Source organism: Pyricularia grisea, assembly GCF_004355905.1.
Source record: "Pyricularia grisea strain NI907 chromosome Unknown Pyricularia_grisea_NI907_Scaffold_1, whole genome shotgun sequence".
Taxonomy (NCBI): Eukaryota; Fungi; Ascomycota; class Sordariomycetes; order Magnaporthales; family Pyriculariaceae; genus Pyricularia; species Pyricularia grisea.
The window spans coordinates 6,067,339-6,084,798 of record NW_022156716.1 but is presented as its reverse complement, the minus strand read 5'-3'; the positions used below and the strand labels follow the sequence as shown (position 1 = coordinate 6,084,798).

Genomic DNA, 17,460 nt, shown 5'->3' with positions numbered 1-17,460 from the left:
ATACGGAAGCTTTTGACGGCTGCATCCTGCGTCATGGCTCAGACTATCCTTAATACCTCGGTCTGGGTCCAAATTTTACATAGCGAAAAAAAAAAAAAAAAAAAAAAAAAAAAAAAAAAAAAAAAAAAAAAATCCCAGATTAGAAGCCGCTTTGAAGCTTTGCACAGGTTAGTTGAAGAAGACCTGTGCTATCCAGTTTGGAGTACGTAACAGAAGTAAGCTCACTTAACTGGACTATGTTGCAAGCGAAAGTAATGGAATCATATATTTCTTACCTAGGTCATTCTACATATGCACTTATTTGCAGTTATTTGCCCTTCTTCATATTCCAGCGTTAGGCAACAGCCCGACCACATAACTTGCCAAGATGACCTCGATTTAATGTAATAAAGATTGAAGCTGATAGAGGGCAGCTTCTAACGGCCAGGAATAGGATATGCGAAAGGAGGGTCAGTTCCGCCGTCCGGAGCAAACCAAACGGCTCTGGCAACAGACAGCGCGGCTGGGGAACCCGTCGAATATTAGCTTCGCCTCTATGCTGTCCCACGTGTCCGGAACAGAGATTCCATCGTTAGTGCAGACATTCAACTCCAGACGACGCAACGCTTGACATCGGCCCTCTAACGATCGCACAAGACCTGCAGGAGGCAGAGCTGTTGTGGCTCAAGGGGGGAAACGGCGGGTGGGGGATCGAAGGGCTCAAGTCTCGCCGAGATCCTATTGTTGTAATTGGTCTGTTGTTAACCTTCTTTCCATTTGCCCCAAGTATCTGCATGCAATGCAAGTTCGTGGGTCCAAGCTCTCCTCGAAGGCAGGGCTGGCCAGATCGTTGATAGGGGGCCTTTAGCAGGGCTTGGACCTCCCAACTGTCCCAGAACCCCCCTTCGTCTTGAGCGGAGCGGTCCGCCATGCACTTGTTCTTCAGATGGTGTTTCCGTGTAACCAGTGTCAAGCACTAATTGTGCCGCAAACATGTCTTCGCTCTCGTTATTCTGGCAGTGAAATGTTCTCGCACGTCCCTAGGTATTATCCAGGTCAATCTACTGGGCAAAGCCTGTATTGACAAGAATATATATACGCCTGCCAGGCTACCACCAGACAACTGCTTCAGTCTCGATTCAGCTCATCCCTGCCTACTCTCAAGGTCTTTTACCACACAGCTCCTACAGCATACCTACCTTATCCCAATCATGCAGCTTTCCCGTCTACTAGCCCTCCTTCTGGCGGTGGGATCTGCGACCGCAATCCCGGCACTCTCGGAGCTGAACCGTCGGCAGACCAGAGCCGTCGAGGATGCCATGTCAAGCATTATCGACTCGTTGAAATCATACGACACGATAATCCTGGCCTTGAGGAACACAGACTCGTCAGGACCGGTGCTAAGGGCCACCGAAGATATCGAGTCCACCATCAGCTCATCGATAAGATCCGTGGAGGAGGCCAGAAAGGCAAACGTCTTTACCAGCGTGGCACTTATCCAAGTGAGCAACAACATGGTGGACCAGGTGCAGACCACGATTCGAGATTTGCGGAACAAGAAGTCCGTCATGGACCGGATCGGCACGAGCAAAGTCACACTCGACACCCTGCAGAAGCTGAGGCCTGCTACCAGAGAGCTGGCTGATGCGATCGGGGACAAGGTGCCGGATCTCGGGAGGGATATAGTCGACAAGGTCAAATCCGACATTCTCGACGCCTTGAACCAGGCCATCAGCACATACAGCCAGCCTGCTGCCGCGCCAGCTGCGCCTGTGCCACCACCAGCAGCGTCTCCATCTCCAGCTCCTTCTCCAAACCCAGGGGCTCCTCCTCCTCCTCCTGCTGCTCCTCCCGCGGTGGTGACGGTGACGACAGTAGTACCACCTCCCACTGTGGTTACCGTCACGGCAGTTGCGCCTCAGCCACCGTCTGTGGTCACTGTGACTGCAACAGCCACACCATCGCCAGAGTTTTTGGACGGATGAGCCGCGAAGGTGTCATACCGGAGGGCTGAAATTGTGGTCGGATGGATACCCAGAGGGAGCAGGGAAGAAAGAGAGCCTTTGCGGGGAATTGGTGCGATGGCCGCGGAACCTGCCGTAGCCGAGCTGGGGGTTTTCTTTGGTTGTTTTTTTTGGGATGAACTACTCAAAACATCTGTCGTTCGTCACTGGACTCGGCCTGTGATATGATAAAAAGAAAGAAAAAAAAAAAGATGATCTCATTGAAGGTCATGCAGCCAATTGATAAAAGATATCCAGAGCGTACATCCGTCCGAACGCGCGCATGCATACCAGACGTAACTAGAAATTCTTGATTGATGCCTAGTTAGGTACCTAGGTACCTTACCTAGGAGACACGATAAAAAGAAATTTTAAGCTCGGGACCATGACTGCCATTTACAAGTTTAAGGGATAGACTTTTCTCAGGCTACAATCGGATTGTAGCCCTGTAAATCCCCACTTCAGAGGATCCCCCACCCACCCACGGGTAATTCCCATCAAACAAAGCCTGTCAACACCTCCCAGCTCGCATCATCATGGTAGAAAGCCCTGCTGTCAAAATGATTGGCACCGCCGTGGCTTGCTGCATACGCGACATTGTCCCACAGGCGGATGTACCGGGTCGGATGCGCCCATGAGCGGATAGAGTGGTGGCTGCTCCGGCCTGTCAACCCTTCCTGTGGGCAAAACGTGGCGTCCTCTCGGAAGTCCTTGGAGCCGTCGTCGCGCGCGAGGAGCAGCCGCGAGTCCGAGTGCAGCACGTAGCTTCCCGGCGCACTGGCCGACTCGAACGATAGGCAGTCCTCGTTGCCGAGACCCCTCCGCACGGTCCAGCTGGCCTGCTGCTTGTGCTCGTCGCTGCTGGTCGAGGAGACATCGCGGGCCACGATGGTGGTGCCGTCGTGGGACAGGTAGGCATCCGATTCGGCTGCCCGCAGCGAGATGGATGAGCCGACCACGATCTTTGAGCCGCTGGTCAGCGACGTCGTTGCGTACTTTGCCGACACAACGTTGGTCTGCACCTCGTTCTCGGTGGCGTCGGATGGGTACCCCGTCGTCATGACGCCTTCGTAAAAGGTACCCTGGGCCCCATTGCTGTTATCGCCGCCGATGCCGAGGATGATGGCACCCTCCTTGCTCATTGGGTTGTACCCGGTCGCGTTGGGCCGCTGTCCACTGTAGAAGGTGTTCAACGAACCCGACGTGGCGTCGCCGCCGCGGATGGCCCACTCGTTGGGCTGTCCCTTTACGATTGCCGTCAAAAAGCGGTGCGAGATGGTTGGGTCGTCGGGGTTGTTCTTTGGGTTGAAGCCTGAGAAAAGCCCGTTCTCGAGGTCCGCCATGATCCAGGGTCCGTCGCCCGCTCCGGTTCCCCAACCTTTGCTGTTGCCAAAGTAAATGGCCTCCATGTGGCCGTTTCCAGTGTCCGTGCTGCTCGTCTCTGCGTTGCCATAGTCGAAACAGCAGTCACCGTTGTAGTGCGTTCCGTCAAACACCGCATACATGCCCTGGGCCTCGTCTCCCGTGGCGGTATCCACGGCCTTGTTGTTGCGATAGCCCATGCCGGGCGAAATGAACACGCCGTACGCCTTTTGACCGTTCAGCGTGACCGGCGCGCCCGTGGCGCTCGCCAGGTTGTCATACCCACCGCTCGCCGGGCCCTGGAAGGCACCGGGCGGCGCCTGTGTCAGATGGTTCTGCTTGCCCGACTGGTCGTAGATTATACTGATAACACACGTCGTCCCGGAGCAGAAGTTGTCCTGGGTTGCGGCATTGGCTACACCCCCAGCCTTGAGCGGAGCAATGTCGGTCGTCTTGTTGTCCGAGTCGCGCTTGACCTGGTACAAGGAACCTGTGTAGGCGTTGTAAAGAGCCCGGGTTGTGCTGTGAGCCGCGATGCAGGGCGTGCCACCGGAAGCGTAGATGTCGCATGGCCCTGCCGACACGAGTGTGCTCGTTGCGATGAGGCCTACCAGGGCGGAACGAGAGAGAGACATGATGGGCATCAGAAGATGTGAAAAAAGGCGCTAATGTAGGTTACCTGCCTGTCAAAGTGTAGCCAAGCAAAGCCAAGAATATCTTGGCGATGAACGACCTTTAAATATTCATCTGCATAGTCATGGTATCATCTACGACAAACGCTGCGCCTCGGCAACTCCCTATAGGCGACAGGGCATTTGTGACATGTTACTGGTGGGTAATTTATGTGAAGTGGGCTGGCTGTAGTCAATGGCAACCTACGAAACCAACTTTCCAGCTAAATGTTGCACTGTTTCATTGCTAGCATTACGCGTTCGTTCCATCCCCTCCCCCCCTCAACCTTTCCATTGATGATACTTCGTATGAAGTTTTTCCAAGTCGTCATGAACCTGATTTTTTAACTATTATAGGTGGAATAGTCGCACGGGCGGCCGTCACGAGGCTTTTGTTGTGGTGGACCTCCGCAACTCCGCGCCCTGAAGAGGAAGCTGGATTGACGACCTGGTTGCATTTGCTGTAACCTCCGCATATGTTTATTCATATCCATCCTTAGCTAGCGGTCCTTCCGGGGGCGGCAAGTGGGCACAGAACTTGGGGAAAAACAAGCTTCTCGAGACGGCAACAAGGCATGGCAGAGTAGCATCGCATCATGTCGGCAATGGGCAAATTTCTCTCTGGTCTTGTTCTCTCTGGACTTGCTTGTTGCTCGACGCACAATGCGGCTTTGCATCATTGCCCATTGAGCCCCCGGCTTGAGCATCAGAGATCAAGTTGTATTATTAGCATAGATACGATGTCTTGATTTAATTTGAGCTTGGTTCCGAGTGGGCAATGGTAGATGGGTTTCCAAGACGCGCGGAAGTCTTACCAAACCTCGTGTATATTTATTTATAGGTATACATACATACAGCTGACGTTCTCAACCCTTTGCTCGAAGAGAAGCAATATTGCGGGGAAACAAAGGAAAACAACATAGTGTGGTACAAACCATTGGGAAATATGACTACCTATTTAAAACAACATTTTTACACAGCCAGAAAACTATACTAACGCATTGAATTTTGCTCTCAGAGACTCTAAAAATCGTATCAAAGTAATTTTTGGCCAAATTTGGTGACTCTTGCCGCGCAATCCGCGAATATTGCGTTTTAAATAACCCCTGTCTCAGGCTTTGCCAAGGAGCGTTTGGTGTGTATAAGTTTCCATGAACTGTGTGTGGTCCGCAGGAAAGAGGTGAAGAAACATTTGTCTTTGCAGTTGGAGAATATTATTCCCTGTTCGTTTCTGGCCAGCACTACGTACTGTAGTTGCGCGTTTTGGCGGGTTTTGGAAGTCCGTATTACATACACACTGCTGTCTGATGTAACTCAATTCCGCAGATATGATATACGCGTATGTATCAGCCAGTATACATGAAACCCGTTGCACAGCCTCTCATTAGTACGTGGTAAATTCGAATGCGCTCTTCATGATCAGATCTAGAATACCTTGTACCTGACTTGCTCAAGTGGAAAATGCTCAAAGGCAACTAAACTCGTCTTACATGGTAGACCAAGCGGAAAGATCCCTGTATAGACGCCTCTGCCTCGTACAGTAGACGCTGTGGTTTTTACACAAACCAATCACTGCAACCGCCCAGAACTTCCTGCCATTCCTGCCCATCGCTTCTCACAAACTTCCTACTATCAACAACCTCCTCGGCACCAAAATTCCCATACAAATGCGGACACCCAGGCGTATCCCAGTTTATATCCTTTTCAAACCTGGTGAGGTTGAGCTTGAGGATCCAAAGCTCGCTAAAGTCTTTGAACCAGATTCCCGCGGTTATAGGGATCTGCAAAATCATGAGATTGTCAGTTGAGCGATGTATGGAGTGAGTGATTAATGCATAAAATGGAAATTTCCTTTTATTTTGTATTTTTATATAAATTCCAAGGAAAGGCCTAGTTTTTACCTGCGATGCGGTGCTCAGGTGAACAAAACCATCCTTCTTGTCCAGATCCGATAGTGGGTACGGACTCGGCAACGGCGCCGGGGGAGCCGTCGGCAGGATTTTGTACACGTGCATGGGAAGCGGGGGAGGGGCAGCGCTGACTGGTGACATTTTGCATCCGTCTCGGGAAGGGCGAGGGGGGTCTTGGGGGAAAAGCAGCCTGGTATCGTCAAGATACGAATAGTTGTACCAGTATCTGTTGAATCGTTGCTTGATTTTCTGAGTGATAACAGTAGGATAATAGTGAACAGGGTACATACAGGATTTGGAGCTGGTGGGTTATCTTTTTTCCAATAGTGGTGTCTGTGGGTACCAATGATTACCAAAGCGACTTGACCTACCTAAGGTAAGGTGAGGTAGGTACCTACCTTGCCTACATTACAGTACTGACTCACAGTTGGGCGAAGCTATTCACAACAAACAACACAACATCTGGAGGATCTGTCCTCAAAATGCAGGGACTTGGCTAATGATCGATCAAGAGGTCTGGACCGAAAGGGATGCAACTATCGACGGGGATGCAAAGCTAGGGTCCTTCTATCCCGCCGGCATATTGTCCCGGATGCCGTGACCGATGTCGGCAGTTGTCAATGTTTTCCGTGGTAATCTGATAGCCTACTGGTAGATAGCAAAGCAAAAAGAGCCATTATCATTGTATACGTAGTAAACACTTGCCGAAACTTAGATTGGAATTGTCGGGTCTTGGTAATACGAACGCAGAGAAAAGCCAAGCGAAACCCCGCGATATCGCCGACAAACAACCGTCTGACATCATTGGCAATTGCTGCACCCCACTTTTGACCCTCTGTTTTTGGATAGGTAGTTTAGCTACCCGCCGGCCCTGTAGAGTACTCCGCGTCCCGGGTCATAGCTGAGGTTTACTGAGGGGTGATTTGAGGCGGACGGCGGGGTTATTGCGTTTGAAATCAGATCATTTGTTCGTATATATCTGTACTGTAATTGTCCTCAATAACAATCTCAAGGCCATTTTCTTCTAATAACTCTTTTTTACTCTTGACAGGCGCAAGTTGTACTCCATTGATTGTATTCAACCGGATCATTCATAGCAGAGGGAACCGATAGGAAGCGTACACTCCGGGATATCCGACCATGTCTACAGTCGGAAAGGTAAGCAAACACGGATGGTTTAAACACAAAAAAGACACCTACAGTGGCAAACATCAATTGGTCCTGCACGAGTTGAAAACTGAATGCGGCGCTGACGCTAGCCACAGACCATCACCTGCAAGGCCGCCGTCGCCTGGGAGGCGGGCAAGGAACTGAGCATTGAGGACATCGAGGTTGCACCCCCAAAGGCGCACGAGGTCCGTATCGAGATCTACCACACTGGTGTGTGCCACACAGATGCGTACACCCTGTCCGGCAAGGACCCCGAGGGTGCGTTCCCCATCGTCCTGGGGCACGAGGGAGCTGGTATCGTTGAATCGGTTGGTGAGGGCGTGACCAACGTCAAGGTTGGCGACCATGTCGTTGCTCTTTAGTAAGTTTTTGAGCCTGCAGAAATCACACGTGATTTGAAATGCCACATAAATGTATGTATGCATACTGACGCCAGAGACAAAACAGCACCCCCGAGTGCAAAGAGTGCAAGTTCTGCAAGTCCGGCAAGACCAACCTCTGCGGCAAGATCCGCGCCACCCAGGGCAAGGGTCTCATGCCCGACGGCACCTCGAGATTCAAGTGCAAGGGCAAGGACCTGCTGCACTTCATGGGCACCTCAACCTTCTCCCAGTTCACCGTCGTGGCCGACATCTCGGTCGTCGCCGTGCAGCCGGAGGCCCCGATGGACCGTACCTGCCTGCTGGGCTGCGGTATCACCACCGGTTACGGTGCCGCCCGCGTGACCGCCAACGTCGAGGAGGGATCCAGCATTGCCGTCTTTGGTGCAGGCTGCGTCGGCCTGTCGGTCGTGCAGGGAGCCGTGATCAACAAGGCCGGCAAGATCATCGTCGTCGACGTGAACCCCGCAAAGGAGGAGTGGGCTCGCAAGTTCGGCGCGACAGACTTTGTCAACCCGACCAAGCTGCCCGAGGGCAAGACGGTGGTGGATGCTCTTGTTGAGCTGACGGACGGCGGCTGCGACTACACTTTCGACTGCACAGGCAACGTACAGGTTATGAGGGCCGCGCTCGAGGCTTGCCACAAGGGCTGGGGTGAGAGCATCATCATCGGTGTGGCAGCCGCTGGTCAGGAGATTAGCACAAGGCCGTTCCAGCTCGTCACTGGGCGCGTCTGGAAGGGTTGCGCGTTTGGTGGCATCAAGGGTCGGTCTCAACTGCCGGGCCTGGTTGACGACTATCTCCAGGGCAGGCTCAAGGTTGATGAGTTCATCACCCACCGCAAGACGCTGGCTGAGATCAACAATGCATTTGAGACTATGAAGCAAGGAGACTGCATCCGTGCAGTTGTCGACATGAGGGCCACTTAAGGTACCACGATCGACTGCCAAATAATATAATACGGAGTCTTGACAAGTAATCGGTTGTTTCCCGTTTGGGTGTGTCGTGAATGCATGATTGTGTTTCGGTTGTAGTTTGTGCGATTAAGGGGGCGTACCGGAAACAATAAGTCAGAGGACTCACATGCAAGACAAGGACAGAGAAAAAAAAAAGAAACAACCTACAAAAGCCAGACTCTGTCAGGACTGCATGTGTGCCTTACCTTTTGTATATCTAGTAAAATATGACGTTGCAACCATCGTGGCCATAAAGGTGCCCAAAGTGATGACTGCAGGTGGCAGTTGAGGAGGATTCCGGGTCAATCGCAAATGCTTGCATGACAGGGATGTGTCGCTGGTCGATTTTTTTTTTTTTAAACGATACTTGCTGTACTGTACTATGTACATACAATGGATAGATGCATCACGGTGCATTGTACTGTAAGACAGCAGGGGCAATCGAGTTCCGGGTCCGCACTCGGCAAAGCCGGATTTGGAATTCCGTACAAACCCCTTAGTATCAGATAATATCCGTTCAGGAGCAACATCCCCTGAGTCAGTGATGGGTAAATGACCAAGACAAGCTGAATCCATGCGCAACTGACAAAGAGCAGAGTCGCGTGGCATGTTTGGGATGCCAGTCTAGAACTAGCTTACGGGATGGATTACAAGACTTACAAGAGATAAAAAAAAAAAAAAAATTAAAAAAAAAGACAAATCAGACTAAAAAAACTAGCGAGACTAGGTACCTAGGTACCTTGACAAGGACAATATAGGTGGCAAGACATGGGGGGGTAGGTACAGATACCCTGCCTGGCAAAAGCCTGGGGGACGGAAATCCCATGGCGGTGTGCAATCGGCACGCCGCCACCAACCACCATGGGCACCTACCAACACCCCTGGTGCGCGTTCCTTCAAGCCGATGCTGCGGCTGCCGCGAGCGAAGGGAAAGAAAACAAAAAAAGCTAGGCGGAGGGCGGAGAGGCGCAAGAAGGGGGAGGAAATGGCACAATTAAAAACCAAAATGCAGGATTTGGAGCCGGTTGTGCCGGATGAACCAAATTCTTCGGTCCGGATGTGTTTGGCCGGCAGGAGAAATTACCCCAGGCATGGTTCCCTTTGTTAATTAATCTTGTTGTCGGTCGTTTGTCTCCAATTTGTTGTGGCACCACAACCAAAGGACGCACGATTACGATACGATACCGTGGATCTTTCGGCTGGACGCATCCGTTGACAGCAACGCATTATTGACTAGGTAGGGTACCACGTAGGTTCGTGCCTTGGACGATGAGGACCCTTGGTCAAACACTTCATGTCCATGTTGAAACGAAACAATAAAAAAAAGAGCACATGTTGGATTTAAATAATGTTTTGAGCGGGTTATTCGTATGTTCAGCAGCATAATGTTTTCTTTTTTCGGCCAGACGCAGTGAACAGACAGCTAAGAATACTTACTTTGTTACTACAAGGTATATATAAATTCAAGAAGAAAGGTGTCGCAGTACTACTTACGCCGGACATGAACTTCGTGTCGCCAGGGTTTGCCAGTCCATGATAGGGGTAGTTTGTTTTGAGATATGGGGGTGAACAAGAAAAAAGCATTGTTCGCTCAGCCATCTTCCAGAAGAAACACCGCCATCTGAACCCAAGGGTCCCTTAGCCACAAGGCGATGGATGCCATTCGACCATGTAACTATCCGTACCCTGGTCATCTTAGTGGTTGGTTGGTAAGTCATTCAACTTGTAAAATGCCTACATACGCAGTACGACGGCATAAAAAGGACAACCAATATTAATACGTATCTTTGAAAATCAATCATACTTGTTCAATTATAACAGGCAGTCGTCTCCGCGAGAAAAAAAAGATAAAAGTTCGACGCACGGACAAGAGACGCATGGTGTAAGGGTAAATTACTCGCATCTCCGGATGCATTCGACCATTTTGTTCGTATGCGCTCATCCTATGTCGATCTCTCTGAATTTGGCGAGGTGGGAATCGAGGACACGATGCCCGTCTTTCCGTACAGATCTCTACGATGAAAAACATTGATCCTTGAGGCGCTAGTGTAATATTGCAGGTGTTTTTCGAGGGACCAGGGAAGCGATAGGGCGAAATAGGAAACTCGTGAAGATGTCCATGCATGCCGTCCGTGTGGCGGCCACCCCAATCCGACCTGGAATGGCGGCCGTCAAAAAGAATTTAGCGTGGGCCAGCTGGCCTAAAGCAATGCAGAGTTGTGTTTGTGAGGTGGTAGTCAGACCTCAATGCATTCTACTAAACTAAATGGGCAACCAGTCAATCCTATTTCCAGAGTCGCCGAGACGGCGATCAGGTAGTGCATACAGTAACTGTCCAACCATTTCTTGAGCTTGTATAGAGTACAAATCAGACACAAAAGAAAACCGGAGACGATGGGGGGCCCAGACCTTTTGGCCAAGCAAGTTGTTTCCTTTTGTTGAATTCCCTAATTCGGTACGCACGATGTTTGGTTTTGTGCCACCACTTTGATTGCCACCGTATCGCTGCTGTCGTGTCTACTTCTGTTTTGGGGAGTTTGCATGAGCTCCACTGGCTGGCAGCAGCCTACCAAGCCCGGGGTACCTAACAATACTTCGTAGGTGCTAAGGTAGGTAGGTAATCTCTACACTTGAATGTTGGCCAATTTTCGGCGCAATGGCTTGGATTGAAGGCAAAACGGAATCGATGTTTTACCTCTATGACGTGGAGGCTAACACGGAATGAAAAGGTAGGTAGGTAGGCAGGCTTAATAATACAACTTTTTTTTTTGTATGTTTTACTCCTAACTCATTTCTTTTCACTCTCCATTCTATCCACTTCATACGTGGCGGTTTCTGCACTGCAAAGCTCCGGATGATGCAAAGCCACCCGATGGCTGCATCGGGCTACTTACTGGACGAGCGCACTTTTGTACAGAGTAGGTAAACCACCAGCCAACCCAAAAGGGGGCCGTTGGGATTGGCGGCTTCTTGTGCAATCCTCCCTATCTACATATCTCGCTGGGCAATCCATGCAATTCAATTCACAAAGAGCGACCCAGACGGACCTTGGTGCCATGTGGCTGGTGGGCTCAGTGCTGCAAAAACAGCCAAACTTAGGAAGTACTGTACTGTAGTCCATCTGATCCAAATCCGTGCGTGCTTGCGAGCTCATCTTTCATCATTGCTGTGCCTTGAATTTTAATTGTTTGCTCTATCTGCCTGTTATTAGTCTAGCTGAACATTAACCTTACTACTATAGACCATGTTCGATCGATCTGCATTTCCCGCCTTTAAAGCTAGGTACTTACTGATGGGAAGGAATCAGAGAGGAGAACACAAGACAAAATAGAGAGAAACCCGCGATTCCGTTCATCCCGCATCGATAGTCTCGCACGCCGACGAAACCTGAGGGCTTGGCTTGAACAAAGAAGTAATCCGTACGCTGGACTCTAGTCCCAATTTCCACAAACCCCCCTCGGCAGTCTGTTTGGACAGGGTCTCCACTTTATCTCCAGCTGCAAGCGCCTTGTCCGCTGTTCCGCCCCGCCGTTTCGCTCGCATTTCAAAGAAGCTGGGAGTGTGGTGTGAAAGCGGATTAATTTTAGTGGCGCCTCGCCCCCCAGTCTGTCTCCCCTTATCGAGCGAGGTACCTCGACAGAATCAGCAATGTACCGTAGATGCCAGTGATTAGTGCACCAATACACCACGTAGGAACCTACGGTACAGTTACAGTACAGCAAACCATCAAAATGCCCAGCAAGCCAAAGTTGGTCCCCTTCCCCGAAAGCGGAGCCTCGTCATCCACAAGGGTTCCCATGCCCGGAGACTTGATGACCATTCAATTCATGGGGCCCAGGCCAGCCCAGGTTGGCCATTCTGACCACCCGCAGCAAGCACGGCTTCCACCTAGTCCGGGTCCTTGTCGTTGCCAAACCGGCCGGGCCGCCTTTTTTTCTGTTGGCCCTTGCACCCCCATAGCAGATGTAGAATAGGTGAGGTACCTTACCTAGGCAGGTAATAGCCAGCCCAGCCAACCTACCCGGGTGATCTTTTTCTTATTCCCTGCTTTCCAGCACCTTCCCTTGCAACGACCATCCTCGTCCGTTGTGACGACTGACCTGACTCCGCGTAAGGGCGTCTTCCATAAATTGTCATCACCGCCCAGCTGACGATCTCTCCGCCTCCTTCACCTCTTTTTTCTTACCTTTGTAATCATCACATCGTCCGATTTTGTCTGCCCTTTTTTTTTCTCTTTTTTTTGGCGGCTAACGCATACCACGCACATACCCCCTCAAGCATTTATTAGCTTGCATTTCTCTCCTCTTCTTTGCCACATCCTCCTTCCACTCTCGTCGTTGGCCCAACGCAGTAACCGAGGGCATCCCGCGCAACCCAGTACTTCACGTACTTTCCAGCGCACCGTCGACGACCACGCCGCCGCACCTCTTTCTTTTTTTCTCCATACAAACACCAAATAATACCACCAAGCGACCACAATGGCTAAGCCTAGGTGCGATCTCGCCAACTGCAAGAGCCCCGCCCACATGGCCGGCGACTGCGGTTTCTGCAACAAGCACTTCTGCGGCAAACACCGCCTACTCGAGGACCACAAGTGCGAGGGTCTGGAAGACGTACGTGTACCTGACGACAAGTGGTGGCTGGTCGGCCTGTCCGACGTGCTGGCCGACTTCATCGGAGATGAGTGCCTTGTGCTAACATGAGTCTTGTTGAACGAAACAGTGCAAGAAGGAGGCACACGCTCAGAACGCAGCCCAACTCGAATCCGAGCGCACTCAGGTCATCCGCGGCGTTTAAATGTCAACTCAAATAGACTTGACAAAGTGGCACTACGGGACCATCAATGCGCCCGAAAAGCCCTATACTCGAGCGAAGGATTCTCGATTGCGGATTGTCAACAGGGACGACCTGTCGGCAGTAACAGATTGATGGAGTCGAAAGTCTACATCCAGCTGTCCGATCGACTGCACTTCTCTCGGGATGCCCGCCGTTAAACCCCCGCCATCCGCAACAATTTGCGGACATGTGTTCCAAGATGCAACGGCGAGACTCTAAACTACTTGAACCGAATCTACACACAAACAAACAAACCTACGGAAGTCTGTATTCTGCTTGGATGCAGAATCAGGCTTCGATACGCTTGCCCTGCACTGATTGTGCACTGGCATCATGACCGAGGGAATATACTGTTCTCCTGTCCAGAGATATCATTTATTTATTTTTAAATCTTACTATTTTGCGCGGCGTTTTGGGCAGGAATCTATGGACTGTTGATTGTTTTTTGTAACCCATGTTTTTATCTTTTCTTGCTGCGTCCCTTTTAGTTATCTCATAGAGAAGCCATTGTCTTGGTTCCCTGTATCTATTCTAGTTCTTTCGGCGTGGCGTCTGGATCCTGACCTCGGCCAATGGGTCAAGACTCGACATAATTTTCACCACGTCTTTATTTAACGTTTGCGCCACTTGATAATTTCGATACCAATTTAGGAGATTTCAGGGGCTTTGTATTCATCAAGACACATTTCCTTGCCCCTGACAGAAAAGATATTGTTAGCCTCAGTTTTGTTCCTTGTTCAAGACGTCACTTTTGTTTGTTGCGACTCCATCTTAGTTAATGACTTAGTCAGTCACCCATTGCGCCAAGTACCCAGAATTCAAACTCGGCATCCCGAAGGCAGCAGAGGGCCACGCATTGCGCAAAGTGTATGACTCTATCGTCATACTTTATTACTCCACTGTTTTTCCCCATATTGCCACAGACCCGGTCTCGCGGCAAGCGGCCAGTGCAACGTATTCTATTTGCATAAGGTAGGGGGGGTTCTTTAATAATTCACAGTAATACGGAACAAAACCACCTGGGGGGGAGGAGGATGCTCCTCAATCTTGAGTGGAGTTGGATCTCCGATATCGCCACAAGCTTCTCTATGCGCTACGTGTGCATGGAGCAGTGCTAAATGGAAGTAGTTTGGCTTTTTAAAGTTGTGATTTAGGATGATAAGCCGCCCCTTTATTAAAAAGATACGACGTAGCTTTTACGGAGCTTGGTCCGAACCTTGATGCGATCACAGTTCACGTTATTTGATAATGGAAAAAAAAAAAAAAAAAAAAAAAAAATTGAGTTGTGACCTGATCATTATTAGTGTTAGTATTTTCTTGCTTTGCGCTATAACCTCCTTACCCGCCGTTGTGTCCTTGTCGGGAGCGGATGGAAGTCCGTGATTGGAGGTGCTTCATCAACAACCTCCTCCTTGATTGTGTGCTCCACCTTGACGGTCTCGACCTTGATCGGGGCCACATTTTCCTCGTCCTCATGTTTGAGGACCAACTCTTGCTTCTCCACCATCAACTCTTCCTTGATGTCTTCCCTCCGCCTCAGTCCTTCGTTGACCTTTTTCCGATCCGCCGCCCGGCAGAGACCCCTGAGGCCGAGCTCGCAGTCGCCGCATTTCCTCCCGACGGGCAGGCACACCGTCTGCCCCAGCCCGACGAGCAGCCAGTTGATCTCTCGCCAGCGGTCACGGGGTAGCCACGACTCGAGCGCGGCGCGCGTGGCCTCGGGGTTGTTGGTCTTGTTCCAGCCCCAAAGGTTCGTGATGCGGTGGACGTGCACGTCGACGCCGATGCCCTCGACGCGGTTCCAGCCGTTCGGGGCAGACATGCATAGGTGTGCCATCTTTGGCCCCACACCGGGAAGAGAGGTGAGGCCTGCGATCGTGTCGGGTATGTCCGAGTTGTACTTGTCGCGGAGGATGACGGCTGCTTGCTTGATGTATCTGTGACAGTGGGGGGTGTATCATAATTAGATTCTGTGAGTAGGCAGAGGTAGATAGGAGACCAACAAAAGGAGAAGGAAAAGAGTAGAAGGTTGAAGAAAAGCCCCGAGAGCAACATACTTGGTCTTGTTGTTGTGAAACCCAACCTGCCAGATCAGCTCATTGAGAAGCGCCGGCTCCACGGCCAGCACGTTCTCCAGGTTCAAACCGGGCGGCGCTCCCTCCTCAAACGGCGGGAGTTCCTTCTTCAGCCTCGCCATGGCCACAGCGTTGACCGTGTCCTTGGTCTGCGAGCTCAGCATGAGCGCGATCAAGGTGTGGAACCGTCTGTCGCGCGGCGAGGCGTCTTCGGACGCGAGCCTCTCGCAGCCCATCGTGTCGACCGCCGCGTTGGCTGCCGGCCCCGAGATGCGCATCTCCTTGACGAGCCTGTACATCTCCTCCCAGTCTGACGGGGGCTCCACGGTCGTGGCGCCGGTTGAGGGGTCCGTCTTTGCGCGGGCTGGTTTGCGCTCGCGGCGGGGTTTAGCATCTTGCTCCCTCTCCGGATCGGGTTTGGGTTTTGTTGCCGTCGTCGTCGCTACCGGGCTAGTCGGTTCCCGTTTTCGCTTCCGCTGCGCCTGTGCCGTAACCCGGCGCGGTCGGTTGGTGTTTGTGGCGGGGGTTGTTATGGCATCTTCGATGTCGGAGCCGAGTATTAAATCTGTCGCCTCATCTTTAACGCTGCTGGGTGGTGAATCCGTGTCCTCCTTGTATGCGAATCGCGCGAGGGAAGCTCGGGTTGAGCGGCGCGTGGCGGTCGCGGAGGCTGCAAAGTATTTTGACGTCTCCTTGGAAACGCGGCACGAGGTCATGATTCGGAATGATTATGGACGTTGTTGGTTGAATTGATTCGACTCTTGTGCCGAACCCGGTTCGATTAGCCCCGACTCTGTGCTTGATCTCGTCAGGCTCCTAACCCAATATCGATCTGATCTTCACAATGGTGATATCAGTGAACCCTGAATTCTTGTTGCTGGTACCATTGATGACCATCTGATCCCTGAACTTTTTTGGGAGGTTCGGGGTGGGGTGGGTCAGTCTGCAAGGGCCCGCGATTTTCCCTTTTCGGGTCCTACGAAACTACGAAACTACGAATTAAGAAGTCGGCTTACCGGTAGGTAGACTTGGCCCATTCTGGCCATTCCCCTCGACGTCACTGGACCTGAATTTATCCCCCTTAATTGCAGACCCTGGATCTTCAATTCTCAAAAAGTTACTTCCAAGATTTTGTTCTCGACATCAGCATCCGACATGTTTACGGATACGCTCCCACAACAAGAAAATCTCAAACTTTGTAGCATTGCTTACCACTCTGCACGTCTTACATTTTAATCATGGTCCAGTATACTATACGGAATATCCATGTCCTCATAGTGTGGCGTCTTTTCTCTCAGATGCTTGCATGACTAGATTTGGTCCTTTTGGATTGTAAAGTTCTGCGAATTAAATTCAACATGTCATCAGTCCAAGAATAGTTTGAAATTGATTACTTCGGCAATCGATGAAGTCAGCTATACTCTGGTATGCAATAACTGGGCACTCCTTTGTGGCTTCTGCCGAGACATTGTTGGAGTGAACTGCAGTAAGGAGGGCAAACCGGATAGAAACCTGCCCAGCAATACCTAGGTAAAATAAACAAGGCAAGATAGCCGAGTAGGTAGGTGGGTAAACACTTTGGACATAACGGGGGCGTACAAGTCAGTAGCCGGCACATTATGAGTCAAGTATCTGGTAGGTAAAAGATTATGTAAATCTGGCAAGTACTGGTGGTTGGTTAGCATTTCATACTAGAAATAGCGAGAGATGCGCTGCGTCAAGCGACTTCTACTCTCATAACAATTACCATCGCTCTGAATACCAGACGCATTGAACAAAAAATTAAACCTTTTTTTTTTGGGCTACAAGACAAAGCCTTTTTTGATTCTTCAAGCGGCCTTGCTCATATCGCTACTCAGCGGCCCCAATTACGTTGCGCAGCTCTCACCCTTCCCCTGGTAGCGTTTATATGTCCTGTTCGCATCCTGCCCCAGCACCAAAACCCAAAACCTACAACCGAGACGATCACGAAGATGGATACCAGAATAGCAGTCGTCTCGGCCGCCCATCCCTCTACTTCACGGCGGAAGAGTTGCTTGACGGACATCTGGGGAATGTACATTGTCTCGGTGGCGAAAGAACCATTCCTGGTTCGTTATGTATGTATAGCTGTTGCAC

The 17,460-nt window shown here is 50.9% G+C and overlaps 8 protein-coding genes across 8 annotated transcripts; 4 read left to right on the top strand and 4 right to left on the bottom strand.

Annotated features, from left to right (window-relative positions):
• Positions 1-436: 436 nt before the first annotated feature.
• Positions 437-833, top strand: PgNI_01877 (uncharacterized protein; the record flags this gene model as incomplete). Its single annotated transcript, XM_031121949.1, is given in 2 exon segments — positions 437-570; positions 581-833. The coding sequence occupies 2 exon segments, from the start codon at positions 437-439 to the stop codon at positions 831-833; spliced, it is 387 nt and encodes a 128-aa protein (XP_030986842.1).
• Positions 834-1,190: 357 nt separating this feature from the next.
• PgNI_01876 (uncharacterized protein) lies at positions 1,191-1,964 on the top strand (the record flags this gene model as incomplete). Its single annotated transcript, XM_031121948.1, has 1 exon — positions 1,191-1,964. One exon carries the CDS (start codon positions 1,191-1,193, stop codon positions 1,962-1,964), a length of 774 nt encoding a protein of 257 aa, XP_030986843.1.
• A 515-nt stretch (positions 1,965-2,479) lies between these two features.
• Positions 2,480-3,979, bottom strand: PgNI_01875 (uncharacterized protein; the record flags this gene model as incomplete). The annotated part of the gene is made up of 1 exon (XM_031121947.1): positions 2,480-3,979. The coding sequence occupies one exon, from the start codon at positions 3,977-3,979 to the stop codon at positions 2,480-2,482; it is 1,500 nt and encodes a 499-aa protein (XP_030986840.1).
• A 1,442-nt stretch (positions 3,980-5,421) lies between these two features.
• Positions 5,422-6,565, bottom strand: PgNI_01874 (uncharacterized protein). Its single transcript, XM_031121946.1, has 2 exons — positions 5,917-6,565; positions 5,422-5,796 (listed from the first exon to the last, which is right to left on the bottom strand). The coding sequence occupies exons 1-2, from the start codon at positions 6,211-6,213 to the stop codon at positions 5,572-5,574; spliced, it is 522 nt and encodes a 173-aa protein (XP_030986841.1). The 5' UTR covers positions 6,214-6,565; the 3' UTR covers positions 5,422-5,571.
• Positions 6,566-6,869: 304 nt separating this feature from the next.
• On the top strand, positions 6,870-8,561 carry PgNI_01873 (uncharacterized protein). Its single transcript, XM_031121945.1, has 3 exons — positions 6,870-7,083; positions 7,191-7,456; positions 7,543-8,561. Exons 1-3 carry the CDS (start codon positions 7,066-7,068, stop codon positions 8,402-8,404), a joined length of 1,146 nt encoding a protein of 381 aa, XP_030986838.1. The 5' UTR covers positions 6,870-7,065; the 3' UTR covers positions 8,405-8,561.
• Positions 8,562-9,805: 1,244 nt separating this feature from the next.
• On the bottom strand, positions 9,806-10,136 carry PgNI_01872 (uncharacterized protein; the record flags this gene model as incomplete). Its single annotated transcript, XM_031121944.1, has 2 exons — positions 9,926-10,136; positions 9,806-9,854 (listed from the first exon to the last, which is right to left on the bottom strand). The coding sequence occupies exons 1-2, from the start codon at positions 10,123-10,125 to the stop codon at positions 9,806-9,808; spliced, it is 249 nt and encodes an 82-aa protein (XP_030986839.1). The 5' UTR covers positions 10,126-10,136.
• A 1,949-nt stretch (positions 10,137-12,085) lies between these two features.
• PgNI_01871 (uncharacterized protein) lies at positions 12,086-14,392 on the top strand. Its single transcript, XM_031121943.1, has 2 exons — positions 12,086-13,044; positions 13,154-14,392. Exons 1-2 carry the CDS (start codon positions 12,910-12,912, stop codon positions 13,226-13,228), a joined length of 210 nt encoding a protein of 69 aa, XP_030986836.1. The 5' UTR covers positions 12,086-12,909; the 3' UTR covers positions 13,229-14,392.
• A 166-nt stretch (positions 14,393-14,558) lies between these two features.
• On the bottom strand, positions 14,559-16,058 carry PgNI_01870 (uncharacterized protein; the record flags this gene model as incomplete). Its single annotated transcript, XM_031121942.1, has 2 exons — positions 14,559-15,204; positions 15,325-16,058. 2 exons carry the CDS (start codon positions 16,056-16,058, stop codon positions 14,595-14,597), a joined length of 1,344 nt encoding a protein of 447 aa, XP_030986837.1. The 3' UTR covers positions 14,559-14,594.
• Positions 16,059-17,460: the final 1,402 nt, after the last annotated feature.